Source organism: Hyposmocoma kahamanoa, unplaced genomic scaffold (genome assembly GCF_003589595.1).
Source record: "Hyposmocoma kahamanoa isolate Upper Pololo Valley unplaced genomic scaffold, ASM358959v1 99817, whole genome shotgun sequence".
Lineage (NCBI taxonomy): Eukaryota > Metazoa > Arthropoda > Insecta > Lepidoptera > Cosmopterigidae > Hyposmocoma > Hyposmocoma kahamanoa.
The window spans coordinates 35,562-53,160 of record NW_020656047.1 but is presented as its reverse complement, the minus strand read 5'-3'; the positions used below and the strand labels follow the sequence as shown (position 1 = coordinate 53,160).

At 37.5% G+C, this 17,599-nt stretch overlaps 1 protein-coding gene across 1 annotated transcript; it reads right to left on the bottom strand.

Moving 5' to 3' along the window:
- Window positions 1-3,994: 3,994 nt before the first annotated feature.
- On the bottom strand, window positions 3,995-16,347 carry LOC113239288 (inositol oxygenase-like). Its single transcript, XM_026476205.1, has 6 exons — window positions 16,305-16,347; window positions 15,706-15,914; window positions 9,374-9,510; window positions 8,074-8,208; window positions 6,441-6,536; window positions 3,995-4,116 (listed from the first exon to the last, which is right to left on the bottom strand). Exons 1-6 carry the CDS (start codon window positions 16,345-16,347, stop codon window positions 4,005-4,007), a joined length of 732 nt encoding a protein of 243 aa, XP_026331990.1. The 3' UTR covers window positions 3,995-4,004.
- Window positions 16,348-17,599: the final 1,252 nt, after the last annotated feature.

Genomic DNA, 17,599 nt, shown 5'->3' with positions numbered 1-17,599 from the left:
TTTTAAATTTAGTTCAGTCATTGACTTACAAGTATATGGACGTCGGGTCTGCGCTAAAAAGTGTCCGAACTTATAGGGCGTTAAAATCGTATACAGAGCGTCATTCACGCTCTAGTCTTCGTTTGTTCGACTGACAGCGAAGCAAGCAAAATTAGACAGTACTGCGATGACATTACAATTTAAATTCAACGTTTTAGCTTTTTCATATTCCTTGAAATGTCACTACGTTTAAATAGGTTGTCTTGGGACATTTTTTTCGTGGTTTTTGTATTAGACCCGTCGTCCATTTATTTGTAAATCAATGAGTTCAGTAGGAAAAAAATATTGTAAAATTTCGAGGTAAGTTTGTGTTTTTTTCTATCGTGAAAATTCTTAGGGATATTTTCAGACCGTGTAGAATAGGTGTATATCCTTAATTTTACTATATATTTGTTCCAAGGTGATTGGTGAAACACTTTCACTGTTATGGGGAATCAACCAAAGCCACTTGAGGTTGTATAGACTCATAAGAGCAGAGAAAGACCATTGAAAGTATGGATGGTATGTCATCATCATCAACCCACTGATACGTCGCACATGCTGTGCACGTGCTTCGCTTGGGGACATCACATATTTTGCGGACTTCATTACGATGTTTTCCTTCACCCAAAAGCTCATAGTAAATTTACATTTAAATTTCACATATACATTTCAAGAAGCTCACAGGCTCACGGCCTCTGCACCGCGAGCTTTTGATGATGGTATGTACCCACATGAAAAGAATGAACAACGAAAGGATATAACTTGCTGCGACGATCTCGAAATAATGGGATAAGGGCAGGAAGATGGTGACAATGTTGTTATATGTATGTTATTCCATATACAAATAGGTATATCATAAAAAATATTTTGTTTTAATTAAATTGTAAATTAAAAATTACTTTCTTATATGTATTTAAAATACGAGACACAAAATACTTTCAAAATATAAAAACAAAATACGGTATTTTGATATTATTTATTTAAAACATTTGAAACACCAATCACAAATTTTTGTAAAGTTACGTAGTTGAAATATCAATTACAAAATACATCAATGTCAGATATTTGAAACACGATTACAAAATATCTTTTTTATAAAAAAAACAGACCTCAAAAATTCGTCTATTTGCCAAGTTTCATTGGGTGAAATCCAATAAAAATAGAGTGATCGCGTAAAATACGTACAAAGAAATACAGTGGAATTGATTACCTCCTTTTTTTGAAGTCGGTTGAAAATACATTTTTACGTAATAATTACAAAATACGTATTTATATCTCAAATACATATTTCAATTATAAGTAATTCGAATACTGCCTTCATTGTAACCTACATTATAATTATAGAAATGCTGCCTTCATTGTAACATTATAATTATAGAAATGGTAATTAATGTATTCTAAACTATAACAATAAAATAATTAAGTAAATAATCCTTTAACACATTTTTTATTCGTATTTCTAACATAAATAACTGACCTAACTACATAATAGTACATTATGATATAAGTGCGGTAAGTTGAAAATTACAGCCGAGGCGGTATTGCTAGCCCGAGCCGTAGGCGAGGGCTATAAGAAAGCAGAGGCTGTAATTTTCAAAGCGCACGTATGTCATACGACGTTTTATAACATATTTGCGAGGAAATAAATAAGACTCTGACTTTCTTAAACGAATAAATCTTTAATTACTTGTTAAAGCAGTTATAGAAATTTGAACAATTTTTAAAAGTGATTGTTACGTTGCCAGTTGGCATTTTTAATGTTGTCAAGTTATTATTATTAGTTACAATCTCCCCAGTCTCTCTCTCACTCTCTTGAGTGAAAGTAGGAGAAACGAGACCACAGAGTTCTGCAGTCGGTGGAGGCGGCGGAGGCGTTTGCGGCTGCGGCGACGATGGTGGAATGTACGCGTGTGTGCTCGTAGATGGTTGAAAGTCAACACTTGACTCCAAATTTATGTTCCTTGTAATGCGAGAGCTAATTTCTTCTTTATTTCTTATCGAGTCTTCTATGTATCCTTCGGCTACATTGCTTGACCGCCATCCTCCGTGGCGTTTTAGTGTCAATAAGTCCGCACCTGAATCGGCGAGCAATGTAGCCGAGGACCTTCTGAAACTGTGCCCTGTGTATTCATGTGCTTGAGGCAAATTTAAGAAAGTGGCAATTTCTTTCGGCATTGCTCCCAATTTATTAATGCCAATGGGTTGGTTAGTGCATTTTCCATTTTGGTAATTTTGAAAAAATCTGTTGGAATTAGCTTTAGTTGAACGAAGCGCTTCGTATTTCTTCACTACGTCGTAAAAAGGCCCCTGTATTGTGAACGACCTTGGAATTTTATTTTTTGTGTTTTTGACCTGTACAAGAAGAACCCGCCCATGGTTCTCGACATCATTAGTTGTTATGTTTGCCAACTCTTGACGTCTACATGCACCATTTATACCGAATATTAATACAACCTGAAAAGAGATAAAAAGAACGTATAAACACCTATATTGTAAAGAAATACGAAAGTGAAAGAAATTAATAACAATAATTTAGTTTCAACTGACCTTTGTTGCCAAATATCGCCAATCCGGAGCTTCTTTTAGGAACTTCTTGATATTGTCAGCCGAAAGTACTTTCGACTTTTTACTTACATGGCCATCTGAGCGTCTTTTTAGAAATGCTATCAAGTTGGAGTATGACTTGATATCAATACCATGGTTTGTTTTCATAGTGCTTTTTAGCATTGAATAGTAGCACCACAATGAGCTTGACTTATATTTTTGAGAAAGTTCCATGAAATAGGCTAAAAACACATTTTCTGAAAATGAATTTGCATCTTTGCTTGTTTTCCATATGATGAAATTTTGATACGCTTGTAAGTATCTATCGGTCGATTTTTCAGGTAAGAGGCTTAGAGTAGCCTTCTTCGCTGCGTTTAAGACTTGTGGCGGTGTCAAATTAACAAATTCATCACTACTTGACGACATTTTCAAATAAAAACAATACAGCGAAAAGAAAAAGCGCGCGAAATAATTTTTACTTGTCCACAAATTAGCCATGCGCGCGCATCAACGTTTTTTTTTTAGGCAAAGGTATAAAAATAGCCAGTATTACTAATTAAGTAAATTAATATTTTTGTGTTTTTGTTACAGATAAATGTTGTAATTTGCTATCAAAATTAATTAAATGAAAGAATTAAATGTTTATTTACTATATTTTATCTCCCAAAGTTAATTTTATTCATAAAATATTGACCACTTTTCTAACGTAAAAACTCTTTGCAAAGATTTAAAAAAGTATCGTTCATTTTTAGACGGAGCATCTTAAAAAACCGTGCATGTTACTTTATTAAAAAAAAAACTCGTGCGTTTTACATTACAATAACGCACTTGTGCGTTTTACATTACAATAACGCACAAGTGCGTAATGAAATACATTACGATATTGAAATTGGTGTGATTTCAGCCACTTTACGAGCAAATATGTTATAAATCAAATTATAATGCACCTTGTCGTTGCTTTACTTTCTTAAACTTCTATCTTAAAGCCATTGACTTACAAATAAATGGACGACGTGTCTAATACAAAAACCACGAAAAAAATGTCCCAAGTCAACCTATTCGAAATTTAAATTGTAATGTCATCGCAGTATCGCGCTGTCAGTAGAACAAATGAAGACTAAAGCGGAGTTTGGCGCTCTGTATACGATTTTAGCGCCTTACAAGTGCGGACACTTTTTAGCGCGGACCCGACGTCCATATAATTGTAAGTCAATGCTTAAAGCACAAAATTACTGAAATGCAAAAAATAGATTGTATATTACAAATTTTGCAGTCTGATTTCATATCACATTTCCTTCATATTCACACACTGGCTTTTATCTATTCTCAAAGTAATGCATCCAAATTAACCACCTTGAAAAGAAATTTAAAATAAATAGAAAGTTTTGCCATCTCCTGAATAATCAGAAAGTAAGATGACCTACTATAGAATAAACAATTCAAAACTCGCAGATACCGCAAGGTATGTACTTCTCTATAAGATTTTCGTAATAAGGCCAAAGAGCTTTGATGTCTGGCACATGCTCGCTCTTGGTGTAGAGGTCGTATTTGCTGGAAACATAGAAAACGCTTCATGAAATATTTTTTGTACAAGAGTGTTGTGCAGAAATTTTAAGGACTCATCACACTTATCAGATAGGCTTGAGCCGGTCAGAACAATTATGTTTCCAGTCGATTATGTGAATACAACTTTTAAATATTTTATTTTATTTTGACTTATTGGAAAGCCAACGGCTATCTTACAGAGTAAAAAGTGAAATAACAATGGAGCTAATCGTAGGTCCTCACCAGACACAGATTAAGTTGATTAATGAGCATTGAATTATAACTATATAACTACTATCTGTACTACATTTACGTAACACTTAGTAATTACCTACTAGACAAAAAACAAACTAATAATAAGACGCTTCACCGATGCAACACTAGTGTTAAAAAGGTCAATATCGACCTGCTTGGACAATTCTATAAGGATTATTAACCATACGTATTTTCTAAGGTCAAGGTTTTTCAAAATCTATAGAAAATGTTCCTAGGTATTTAAAAAAATTACATAAAGCATGGACTTGCGCGACCGCGCTCTCAAATCGCCAAGCGGTCGCTGCGCTGTTGTTGTCTCTGCGTGCACGCATTCAATTATATTTCGTCGCTTCATTCTCGATATAATGTTAACCAGGTCCTTTTAGAGTGGGAAGTAAAACTTATTAGGGAGTTTCAGAATCTTTATTTCTCATGGAGTACCTATATAACCAGAAATAGAGACGAAGTGTCATTTAATTTGTTTGAAAACTATTCTGCCATATCGTTACTGTGACAACTGCGCTCCGATTGGCTAGCCCGAGTTCGAATCAATTGACGGGTGTCGTCAAGGGTGTCGTCAACTGTTTCACTTCAAATCGACCAGTCAACTTGAGCTTTGCTATAATGGACGAAAATTACAAAATTACATATTTAATATTTAATTACCGATGAAATGTGATTCGGTTTGTTTTGTAATTAGATGTTTTGCTGTTTTTCCCATGCACAAACAGCACGGCATTGTTAGAGATATTATGTTTATTACAATATATACAGAATATTTTTTGGAATATACAGAGACGTACACACAGGTTAATAGTTGGCCTATCCATATTTCAGTGCTTTTTATGTTTTTATATTATGGCCCTTATTTCGTCTCTATTTCTGGTTATATACTCGACGTTACTTCTGATATGACGATGTCAAGGGAGAGAGGGTGTTGATTATGTATTCGAATGAAGCGACCATGAAGCGACTCATATAATAGTGATCGAACTTCACTTCAAGCAGTTCGTTTGATCATGTATTATTTTTGTGAAATTATTCCACTACTTTGTCATAATTATTAATACAAAAATCTGGCACGTATTTTCGTGTTCGAATCCAGCCGGATCGAAAGAATTTTTGGACATGGACAGGCGTGTTGCTTACTACCAGGCGCGCAATCCGTCACTCAGTATTTTATTATAAAACACATAAAATAGGTTTGTAACAGCCACTGGAATTTCGTAACATCTAAGGGCGCGTTTCCATTATGTCGTGACGACATGGTGACGACAGATAGTCGTGCAGTTTAAGGTGTCGTGTCTTGTATATTTAAATGAAGTTGTTCCCACATAGAACAACACGATTAACTATCGTTCACGACTTTTTTGACGACTGTCGTGAAAATGGGAAGAGCTAGAACGCCAGTCGTCTGAACATAAATTAAACGTCACGATAGAAATGCCACAACAGATAATTGCAACTTCTAACGATTCTGTCGTGCAAACGAGAAGGCGGCTGCCGTGAACCGATAAATTTATTCGAACACGACGGTCGCTCAACAATAAAATAAACGTCCACGACACAGTCACGACAGATCACTTTTGCTAGATTAGGCGATTTTTCCCCACTTAGGATACTTTGAGGGGTCGCGCAGCGATAAAAAATTGATCGGCGACTCGGTGATTTAGGCTGTGTTAGAAATAGGAAAAGGCGATTTTAGGCTATTTAATTTAATGTCTGGGGAATCACAAATTTTATTGGGAATTTTGTGGGAGAATGGAGTTGTAATATAACTCATTTGGGGGTTTGAGTAGTTCGGCGTGTGGGGAATTGCTGCCGGACATTGGGAAATATGAACTCTTATTTCCTCAATTCCCCAATGTCCGGCAGCAAGCAGAATTGTAAAATTGTTTTTCTTCATTTTTAAGGATTTTATGGCTTAGGCAAATATCGGAACATTTTAGACGCGACAATTGTCCAACGATAAATAAAACGTTACAACATAATGGGAACGCGCCCTATGACGTTAGATATTAATTTCTGGACCATGTGAACTGAATGTCATTCAGGTACATTTTTGTCTGACTTACTTGAACTCCAGCACCCATTTTAGGGTCTCTTCGTCCTTCTCATTGGTAAGGTGACGGTAGTCGCCGCCTGCATGCCACGGATAAAATGAATGGTACCTGCAATTGTTAATTTATTCATGCTTACAACTCTAGAACACGTGTAATGTACGTAACAAAAGGTCCGTCTACTCGTATATCTCACCTTGCGAAAACCAACAACTTTCGAAAAAACGTCGTCGCTAACGTCATGTTCATTTATTTTATTTTTAACCGAGGAGGAGGTTCTCAAATCTACTGCATTTTTTTACTACGGCATTTGTGAACCGATTTTGATGATTCTTTTTTTTGTTGGAAAGAGGGTACCTCAGTATTGGTCCCATTTAAATTTGAAGAAAATATTCCACCTCTAAGAGTGGCAAACTCGGGAATGAATCCGGTTTCGCGCATTTTCCGGTAACCGATTTCAACTTGAAACTTGGCAAATAGATATAATTCCACGAACTTCAAACCGACTTCAAATAAGTTGGTATTATTTTAATTTGTTATAATTGTCTTGGTTACTTGCTCTAAAGGTATAGAAGCAAAACCTCTACTTTGCAATAAACTGGCACGTCGAAGAAGATTCACAACCTTCGGAAAACATGTGAAGTCTCCAACCCGCATTGAGCCAGCGTGGCGGACTATGACCTAAGCCCACGCCTCAGAGTACCCGTGCCCAGCAGTAGGATTTATAAATGGGTTAATGAAATGTGTTCCAAATCTGTAGATTCATGTGTAGATACAAATCTGACAATTTTTTATTCTTTGCTTTGGTAGAAGATCTGTTATCTACTGCAATTTTTAAATGGAGCCTTTAGAATTACTTTAAAATCTAAGTTCGACTTCCTAGGACAGTAGTTTTGTCCTACGTTACTGTAAAACCATTTCCGGAAATCCGAAATTGGAAAACAGTAGTTAGTTAAAATTTGGAAGTTTAAACAACTCTATGTATGTCAATACTTGTACCTATATCTATACATGTATCCATAGATTTGGAACAACTTTTTCCGACCATTGATAATGATGAAACATCGAGTATATAACCAGAAATAGAGACGAAATGTCATTTAATTTCTTTAAAAACTATTCTGCCAAATCATTACGGTGACAACTGCGCTCCAACTGGCCAGTCCGAATTCCCGAAACAATGGACGGGTGTTGTCAATTGTTTCACTTCAAATCGAGCAGTTTAACTTGAGCTTTGCTATAATGAACGAAAATTGAAAAATTACATATTTAATATTCAATTACTGATGAAATGTGATTCCGTTTTTCCCACGCTACTGAATGAAACAGCCCCCCTTTGTTAGAGATATTATCTTTATTACAATAAACACAGAATATTTTTGGAATATACGGAGACGTACACGCAGGTCAGTTGTTGGCGCTGTACTATTTCAGTTTTCGAATTTGTGATTTCATTGTAAACGAGAGTTGATATTTAAAAGTGATATATGGCCCATTTGCCTGATGAGTGGCCAGGAATGGATGGCCTTCATTTCGTCTCTATTTCTGGTTATATATACTCGATGTGATGAAGTGACATTTTTACTAAGCACACGCTTCGATTGACTCTGTATGATGCGCTACGCGTTTTCTACTGCTACTCGCTCACCTGATCATGAGCAGTCCTTTCTCGGGAATCTTGGCGTTGTTGTGTTTCAGGAACTGGTAGAGGTATTCGTCGTGTGACCAGGAGATCAGCAGCTTCTCCAACCCGCAATGAGGTGAGTACATGCCGTATTTAGTGCTGGTAACAAAATATAATAATGCTATAAATGTAATGAATTATGATATGTTGTGAAGTCTGTGACTTAGTCGTTAGTATTCTGCTTCGTGAGAATTTCCGGTCAAACTTAGTAATAGTATAAGACAAATAGTGTAGCTCCATACAAACGATGGACCAATAGCTCAAAACGACAGCTAAACGCGTTATAAGATAGCGTAGTCGGGTACGTAGTAATGTAACTATTGGTAACTATTGGTATACCAGATGTCGCGACGACTACCAAATAGCTATTTGTAACTAATTTGTTTTACATTGGCAGAATGCAATTTATCAAAACTACTCTAATTTCTAGTGATAAATAAATCAACTAGATGGCGCTTACTACACAGATTTATAAGGATAGTGCCGGCTATTCTTTTGTTTACGATTAGCGCCATCTACCCATATTAGGAAGCGTTAATTTATAAATTAGTTTGTAACATACAATGCCATCTATTAACACGCATATTTGTCAAAATTTGGAAAATAACTAGCTCATGTATAACGAAGAGAGTATGGATTTAGTTACTATAGCTTACAAACAAATAATAAACATAACAAAAGGATTCAATTATTATGTTATAAAGGTTACTAAAAAACTACACAAAAAATTAAAAAATCAACAACAACCAAACAAAAAGTCAACCACAAAAAAATAAAATCAACAGCGAAACGAAATTTTGTACAATGACTCAACATCGTGCAAAACTCAAAATAAAAGAACACGACTCGCATAGGTAATTGTAATGCAATTTGCACGCGTATTGACGTAAGATGCACAATAACAGATTCGATCTCTGATTCTATGATATAAATCTGTGTGGATAAATATTCCGTTTTACGTATGAAGTAGTTGGAGTAATTTATTTTTAACTTTATCATTTCATTTTCTATCTACTTAGTATATTGTGATTTCTACTTAAAATTTAAACTGGAACAAATGTTGTTTGATTTTGGTATATTATAACAAATTTACTATTTCTTTTCGTAACCTGGTCGTAACGTAAGAATTTGAAATGTCACAATACCCACCCTATGTGAAATTGACTTTAAATAATGTGACAACCCTACGTTTCGAGCGACATATAGGCGGCACTATAATGTCTTATTATTACTATGGTATAGCAGCTAGCTATTATGATCTTACTTGTATTTAGGATTGTAAGTGTCGGGGTTGTCCTTGAAGCTCTCTGGGCCGTAGACGATTGAGTCAGCCCACTTGCAACCCACAACGAAAGTGTCGCCAACGACACACCATTGCGGCTCGTTGTAGAACGCCATTACCTACAATAGACATCTCTAATAACGAAATTTATAATAATATCATAATCTAACCAATATAATATTGAGAAGTGATGATGACATGTGGAGTAAGGTGATCACCGAATGGTGGCCAAGTGGTGGCTATAGAAACGTGATACGCCCTACATGTGCCGCAACGTGGGTGCCCGGCCTCGGAAACGTGTACATGACATGCTTCGGTCAAAATTCCTTCATGAAGGTCGACAGATGTTGAGTTGGTACTCTCAACACAAATTAATTAAAAACCGAATTAAAAACAGCTCGAAATTCAAGGTAGCACTGGGTGTCACCCGTATGTATGTACTATATTTACTTACCTTATTTGGATGGAATTATACTATAACAATACGTAATAAGCATGATAAGCATGGAAAATTTATAATACTAAATGACAAGAGTCATTTGTTTCAAGCTAATAACGCAGAGTTTATCGAAGCGATTAATTAGGGTTATCTTCAGATGGCAATAAAGCCAGTATTCTCTTGTTGTTTAAGGGATCAGCTACATTGTTTCTGTACGCTTCGGTAAAAAGTTACAAAGTGCCAGTCTTCTAGTAAAAAAACCGGCTAAGTGCGCGTGGAACTCGCGCACTGAACGTTCCGTGGCAGATTTAATCCAGTCTTGTCGAGAGTCCATGGTCAGCCGTTTGGATTTGACACTCAAGGCAGTAGTTGACTGGGGCGATGCCAATCTTGTCAAATTTAACGCTACTAAAACGCAGGTGTGTCTATTCTCCACAAAACGGAGTCCCTTTGAGCTGACTCCGACTTTTCGTGATACTCGTATATCCATACCGATAGCCGACTGTCTCTAGCTATTTGGAATGGACCTGTAGTCCAATTTGAACTTCGGCAGATACATTGAATCCATGGCTAAAAATGCAGCAAGGAAACTTGGCATCCTTTCCAGTGCAGAGTGCAGCTTTATTTTACATCGGGACAGTTGCTTCAGCTGTACAAAGCACAAGTCCGATCGTGAATGGGTACTGCTGCCACCTTTGGGATGGCTCTGCTACATACCAACTGGCCACATTGGATTCAATTGACAACCGTGTCAAGAGGCTGATAGGTGAATTAGTGGAGGCGAACGTGCAGAGCCTTGAACGCCGCCGTAAAGCCCGCTCATCGGTATTTTACAGGATATATCACGGAGAGTGTGCGATGGAATTACACGATTTAATTCCCCTTTCCATCACCGGGGAACCAGTGGTGGGCTTGGGTTCCACCCCTATGTTGTGGATATTCCAAAGATTCGCACGAAACGTTACGTTTCCACATTTATATGGCTAATGGTTATGGAGTGGAATTCCCTGCCTACAGACTTGTTAGGAATAGGCATTATTTCGGCGTACATGCTCCATCGTCTACCTCATCGTCACTTTCCATCAGGTGAGGCTGAGGTCAAATGCGCACTTACAATAAAAAAAAATCATCATCAAAGTCAATCCATTACAAGTTCCACTGTTATTTGCAGGCCTCTTGTAAGGAAAAAGCTTAGATCATAGGTTCTCAAACTTTTTGGCTCACCGCCCACTTCTTCTTCTTCTTAGTGTGCCGCTTCTCTACGAAGGTTGGTAACTATCATGGCTATTCTCATTTTCGAAGCTGCTGTACGAAAGAGGGAACGTGTGCTAAGGTGGAACCAGTATCTCCGATTCCTCAACCACGAGGTTTCCCTTCTGCCAAGAGTACGCGTTCCTTGTATTTTTCCCTGCATTATTATTAGTTGAATAATCCGGTATCTCTTATTCCTCCTTACGTGGCCAAAATACTGCAGCTTCCTTTCCTTTACAATTCTGAGTATTTCTAAATCTTTTCTCATACGACGAAGAACCTCAACATTGGTGACCTTTTGTACCCACGATATGCCAAGCATTCGTCTGTACAGCCACATCTCAAAGGACTCCAGTGTTGAGCATAATGTTGGAGTCAAGGTCCAACACCATACCAAACAGCAAGATTCTGAAGACATAACAGCGGACCAAACGCTTATGGAGTTTAAAAAAAAGCATAAAATCTTTTTCATTTCCATGAAGGCACTTCGTGGCTGTTCGATGCGAATACGAACCTCTTGTGAGCTATCCCAGTGTTCATTTACGTAGCTACCGAGGTATTTAAATTGGTGTACGCGTTCTATTGGATTATGTTCCAAAGTCAAGTATTCATTCACTACTGGGGTCTTAGATACGATCATGAAGTTTGTCTTTTTTGTGTTGATTTTTAATCCATAGTTGTTACTTGCTACAATTACACGATTCAGCAGTTTTTGTAGGTCTGCAATATTCTCCGCAATCAGTATAGTATCGTCTGCGTAGCGTATATTATTAATAACTTCTCCTTTTATCACTATACCCTTTTCGGCTATATGTAGAGACTCTGTCATATTCTCTCTGCATACACATTAAATAAAACAGGTGATAATATGCACCCTTGTCTTACGCCACGTTTGATTTCAGTTTCTTTGGATAATTGAACTTCCACTTTTACCATTGCTTTCTGGGCCCAGTACAGATTGGTTATATATAACTCTAAGGTCATGTCTGGCAATTCCAATATGTTCCAGAATCTGCATCAGATGTTCATGGCGAACCCTATCAAATGCCTTTTCATAGTCTATAAGACATAAATAGATTTGTCTGTTCATATCCAAACATCTTTGAACTAAGATATTAAGACAGAAATGAGCGTGTCTTGTGCCTAAATTGTGTCTCTGATATGTATTCTTCGCACTTTTGATAGATACGATACCGCTCACTAGACAAGATAAAAAAGTTCAACGCCCACCATCACAAAAAAATAATAGAAAACACATATGTATTTATTGTCATATTAACTTAACACAAAAAAATCACAAAGAAAATAAGTTACAAATATGTGGTGTAGTTTATATAGATAATTCAGGTTTTTTTTCAAATACGGTAACACACCCTGGACGGCATCAACGCCCTCTAATTGCTTCCGAAGCCCCTACCGCCGCCCTAGAACTCTACAGCGCCCACTGGGGTTATGAGTTTGACGGCACTTTACAGAGCGTATGTGGACGGGTGTTATTAGCTTGTGGTACAAGTACTTTTGGCGTACGATCACGTATGGCTATATTGTACCAATCAGTCAAATTAAGACATTACAGAGGCTAGAAAGGTCCCACGCGCCATTCAAAACAACGACAGCATACATTAATTATTTTTAAGTTTTTTACATTTAAGTTTGACCGTGAACTTTTAAGTTTAGATTAGAGATTGACGTCATCGGAACCGAAAGAATGGGTAGCTTTATTAAATCATGAAGTAACTTATATTCTTACTACATTGTATTTAATTGCTCTATTTAATACACACGCATATCGATTCGCCCATTTACTTGTGAGGTAATACTTTTCTTATATTTTATTTTTATTAAAAATAAGTGCGCATTTGACCTCCATCTCACCTGATGGAAAGTGATGATGAGGTCGACGATGCAGCATGCACACCTAAATAATGCCTATTCACTCTTGCCTTGAAAAGGTCCAAGTTATAGCGTTCGGAACAATTCCGCAGGCAGGCAATTCCATTCCTTAGCCGCTTGCTATATAAATGTGGAAGCGAAACGCTTCGAGCGAATCCTGGGAATACGCACAACATAGGGGTGGAACTCCAGCCCACGACTAGTCCCCCGATGATGGAAAGTGGAAGGCGGAATCAAATTATGCAATTCCATCGCACACTCTCCGTGATATATCCTGTAGAATACCGATAAGCAGGCAGCTTTACGGCGGTGTTTAAGGTTCTGCAGCTTCGCCTCAACTAATTCTAAGTCATCTATGAGCCTCTTGGCACGCTCGTCTGGGGGGCGGGTCGGAGGACAACTGAGCTGCCCCTCCGTTGGCGCGGGAGCCCTGGCGCAAGCCAGGGCGGCCGCGCGGCGTCGTGGTGAATGTGCACCGACCTCATGGCGCCGACTCAACCGGCGGGACGTAAACCTGGGGGGCTTTTAGTGGGGTAGGCCCTCCAGTCTGGAGGGACAGTCGCCACATAACCCCCGAGTCTCCCTCAACTCTACGGCGGTGTTCAAGGCTCTGCAGCTTCGCCTCTACTTATTCCGAGTCATCTATAAGCCTCTTGGCACGCTTGTCTATTGAATCCAAGGTGACCAATACATCACTTCAGTAATTTTTACACGTTTTCATGACCAGTACCTACAGTATGACTAACGTACCTAACCATACGTTAACGCTTTTAAGTGTCCCACTGTCCCCAAAGTAAAAATATCCCGCTTTGACAAAACAGAACACACCTGACAATAGATCTCAAAAAATGACACGAAAGCGTGGCAGTAAGGAAGCCTTGTCGCCCGCAATACCAAGTGACAGGACGAACAAGTCGTGCGCCTGGTGTTGAGCAACACGCCTGTCCATAGCAGTTACAGTGTCACTCAGAGCCTTAAATCGCAAATATCTGAGGGACACTGCCACTGCGCCTGTCACCCTAAGACATAAGTTGACAAGTCTCATATGCCTGTAATTTCATCAGCACCTTTATCCTTGAAAACCGAAACACGAAACGAAATAGGTAAGATAACAGTACTACCTTGGATGAACTCTTTCACAAGGAGCTCTACTGCTACTAAACAGATTCCATTGAGATTATACTGCAATGACGATAATAACTAACAATCGATGTTGCCTTACTAAAACAACTTACTATACGGAAATTACTATAAAAATGTATTTTCTCCGAATCTCTGCAAAACGAATTACTCACTTCCCGTGAAAGTTTATTAAAATGCATATATAAGTTTATAGTTTATTACGGACGATTTCCTACTTGCCAATATTTAAAAATAAAAGGGAAAAAAACAATATCATATTGAATAAGGATTATTTTGGCCACATAGGGTGTGTCTCATTTTGAGTTAAGTAGATATCTTTTAGTTGTTTCTCACAATAATTAACGACGGTTTTATTGACGTGTAGAGAATATAAAATTTTACGTTCAGCAATAATACAATCTTGAATTTCACATATTTTTAGTTACAAAACCATTGTAATAGCAGTGCGATATCTTAATATTTATCTCGTTTAATCAGCAATTTAGTCTTCAAATTAAAACCATCGAAAGAAACGTACAATAAGTAGACTACGCTCTTGACATGTCAGCGACTTGTTACTGAATAGCAGAATACCCAAAAAATTCAACGGCGGTTGATTAGTAGTTTGGTAGCTAGCCACTGATGAGCTACTGTTAACTTTTAGCAGAATACCAAACATACAAAACCCTGCCATTGACAATCTATCGACACAGAACTAGGATGACTTAAAACATAATTTCCCAAAGTGGTCCCTACCAATTGAGCGCTGAAAATCCTAGCGGAGCGGTAGCAATTGCGGCGCGTTGATGCCGTCCAGGAGGTGCTTTCGCACTTGAAAAAAAAACCTGAATTATCTATATATACTAAACTACAAATTTTTTTGGTGGCAGTACTTTCCTGGACGAATACTTTGACATTGAGCTCTACTGCTAATAAAAAGTTGTGCGTCCGTACTGCGCGTGTATTGTTTTTTGGCGGTAATGAATCAGTGCGATGCTGTGGATCGTAGAAATTTAAAAACTAAACTTGACTACATTGATACTAAAGCAAATTTGCTCATCCGAAAACTATTAAAGCCAGCCTACCAGACTACACAAGAATAGTTCTTTTTTTGATCATTAAACATTTTGTAACTATTAAAACGTGTTTTATTTTTAAAAACAATAATGACGTCTCGCTATGACGGAAAAAAACAGTCACGTTATGCATGCCTGACATGTGCGGTGTCAGTCGATCAAATGAAGACTGACGCACGATTGTTCCTCTTTTTGCGATTTGTTTCTCTTTTTTTTGGACACTCAAGCGCGAACTCGCAGTCCCTTCCATTCTGTAGCGCGAGAAGCTTAGTGATAACGACGAGGCGACCGAGGGCATCGTGGTGAGTCTTCGGGATCACACAGCGCCCACAACACCTGGCCAAGAGGGTATGGACAAAACATTTAACTCAGGTGACATTCCTAAATGACCTAATGCCATATTAAAATCGAAATTTCACTAGTTTCACACTCTCTTCACTCCACGAGAATCGTGGCTCTGATTGGAGTGTCTCTATTTAAAGCAGCGTGGTGCCGTTTTCCAAACCCTTTGCCATTTCAAGAACGTTGCTTACCTTGCCCAAGTCGTGAATTAGTCCAGTCAACTGGAACCAGTCCTCATCTGGGTGGTCTTCCCGGATCCTCTCAGCAGTCTGAAAAGCGTGCACGATGTTGGGCAGATCGGTGTCAGGATCCGACTCGTCTACGAGCTCGTTTAGCTTTTCTAGAGCTTGTTTTATCGTTGCTTTGAAGTGGTTGAATTTTAGCCATTTGTCGCGTTTTTCTGGAGAATTAGTTAATTAAGTTAACATTGTTAAATAGTTAAGTTAATGTTAAAAAAATTTACGAATTAAGTTAACTAACTGGTTACGGTTGCGATTGTAAAGAAATTTACCCTTGATATAAAAAGGTCATATCAACAAAATGGCATCTTTTTATGAGCACGGTTTAAAGGTTCTACGAACGAAATTAGTCGAACGAACGAAATAACTTTTTATGCTTAAATAGAAGACATTTGCCCTAAAATATCGCATATACATAATTTGTTTTATGTAGTTCGTGCTATTTCATGACAACCGCATACGTCTCGCTTAGGGCTCTGTTTCACGATGCGACGTCGTATCGTGGAAATCTACGATGAGCAACGTAAAAATTCACGACACCACTTCGCCACGTCTTACGACGCACGGTACGATGTCGTATCCATTTGCCGCCATGTTGCAGTGCCGCATTCATTTGTTATTCAACATTTAAAGAGGACAGAACATTGAGGTTAATTATTTAATAACGCTAGCCGAGGAGCGTCCCGTACTATGGGACAAAACATCACAAGAATAAAAAGTCACGTCAGTCAAGTCAGTCAGTAATTTCCACGACACGACGTTGCATCGTGGAACGATGCCGCGTCGTAGCACGACGCGACGTTGTATCGTGTTTATGTGTAAGAGCAACGCTTTTAAATTTCTGCATTGCATTATACGAACATTTTAATAGATAATATTAGCTAATTGTCTACTATAACCATCGATATATGTATGCAATTATACAAAATGTACTGTATTAATTTAAAATATATAAAATGCAATTGAAGACGTTAACAAACCTTAAGAGTACCTACGTGAGTTGTTCACTTCCTATACGATCGCCATTTTGTTCGATCGAGTAGGGATGACTCGACCTTAAAAATAGGTAGGTATCCGACTGTTTTTAAAGAAACAGAAACGCTTGACGTCGAAAAGTGAACAACTCAAGTCCTTCTTGATACTGTGAAAGGGTTGTGTTGACTCAGTGAGTACCTACTGATATTCAACGATTAAAAATATTTTTTAGTATATGAAGTATACGAAACAGATTTCTCACAGATGGAGCAACAGCAAAAAAGTCGTTAAAAATCAAAAACAAATATCTGCAACAAGCGCATAAAAAAATTCATAATGTCCCCTAGTTCGTTCCGTGGCTTAGTTGGCATAGCGTCTGGTACGGTTTGCTGGAAGACATAGGTTCGAATGAATTTTTTAAGGATTTTTTTTGTTAGTGTTCGATCTTTGTATTAATAAAATTATAACAAACAAGTGGAGTAATTTCACAAAAATAATTGAATATCCATAAACTTAAAGAATACTTGTTAGTAGTTTTTGCTGTAACTCCGCTGTGTGAGTATAATCGGGTGTTTTGTCAAAATGTTTGTAAAATATAGGAACACTTAATAACCCTTGCTAGTTATTATAGATACAATAAAAATAGATACGTATAATAAACATTATATTTATCTTTAATGCACTAAATACAAAATGCCTTATTTAATGTATTGCAGACCCAAGTTACTCGAGCAATAAATTATCTTTATAAATATTGTTGCACTCTTTCATTTACATCTGCATAGGGGGAATACTATTAAATTTGTTTATCCCGTTTATTCCCCTTTTTGTAATATTAAGTAGTATGTAAATATATTTAAGAAAACTTTTT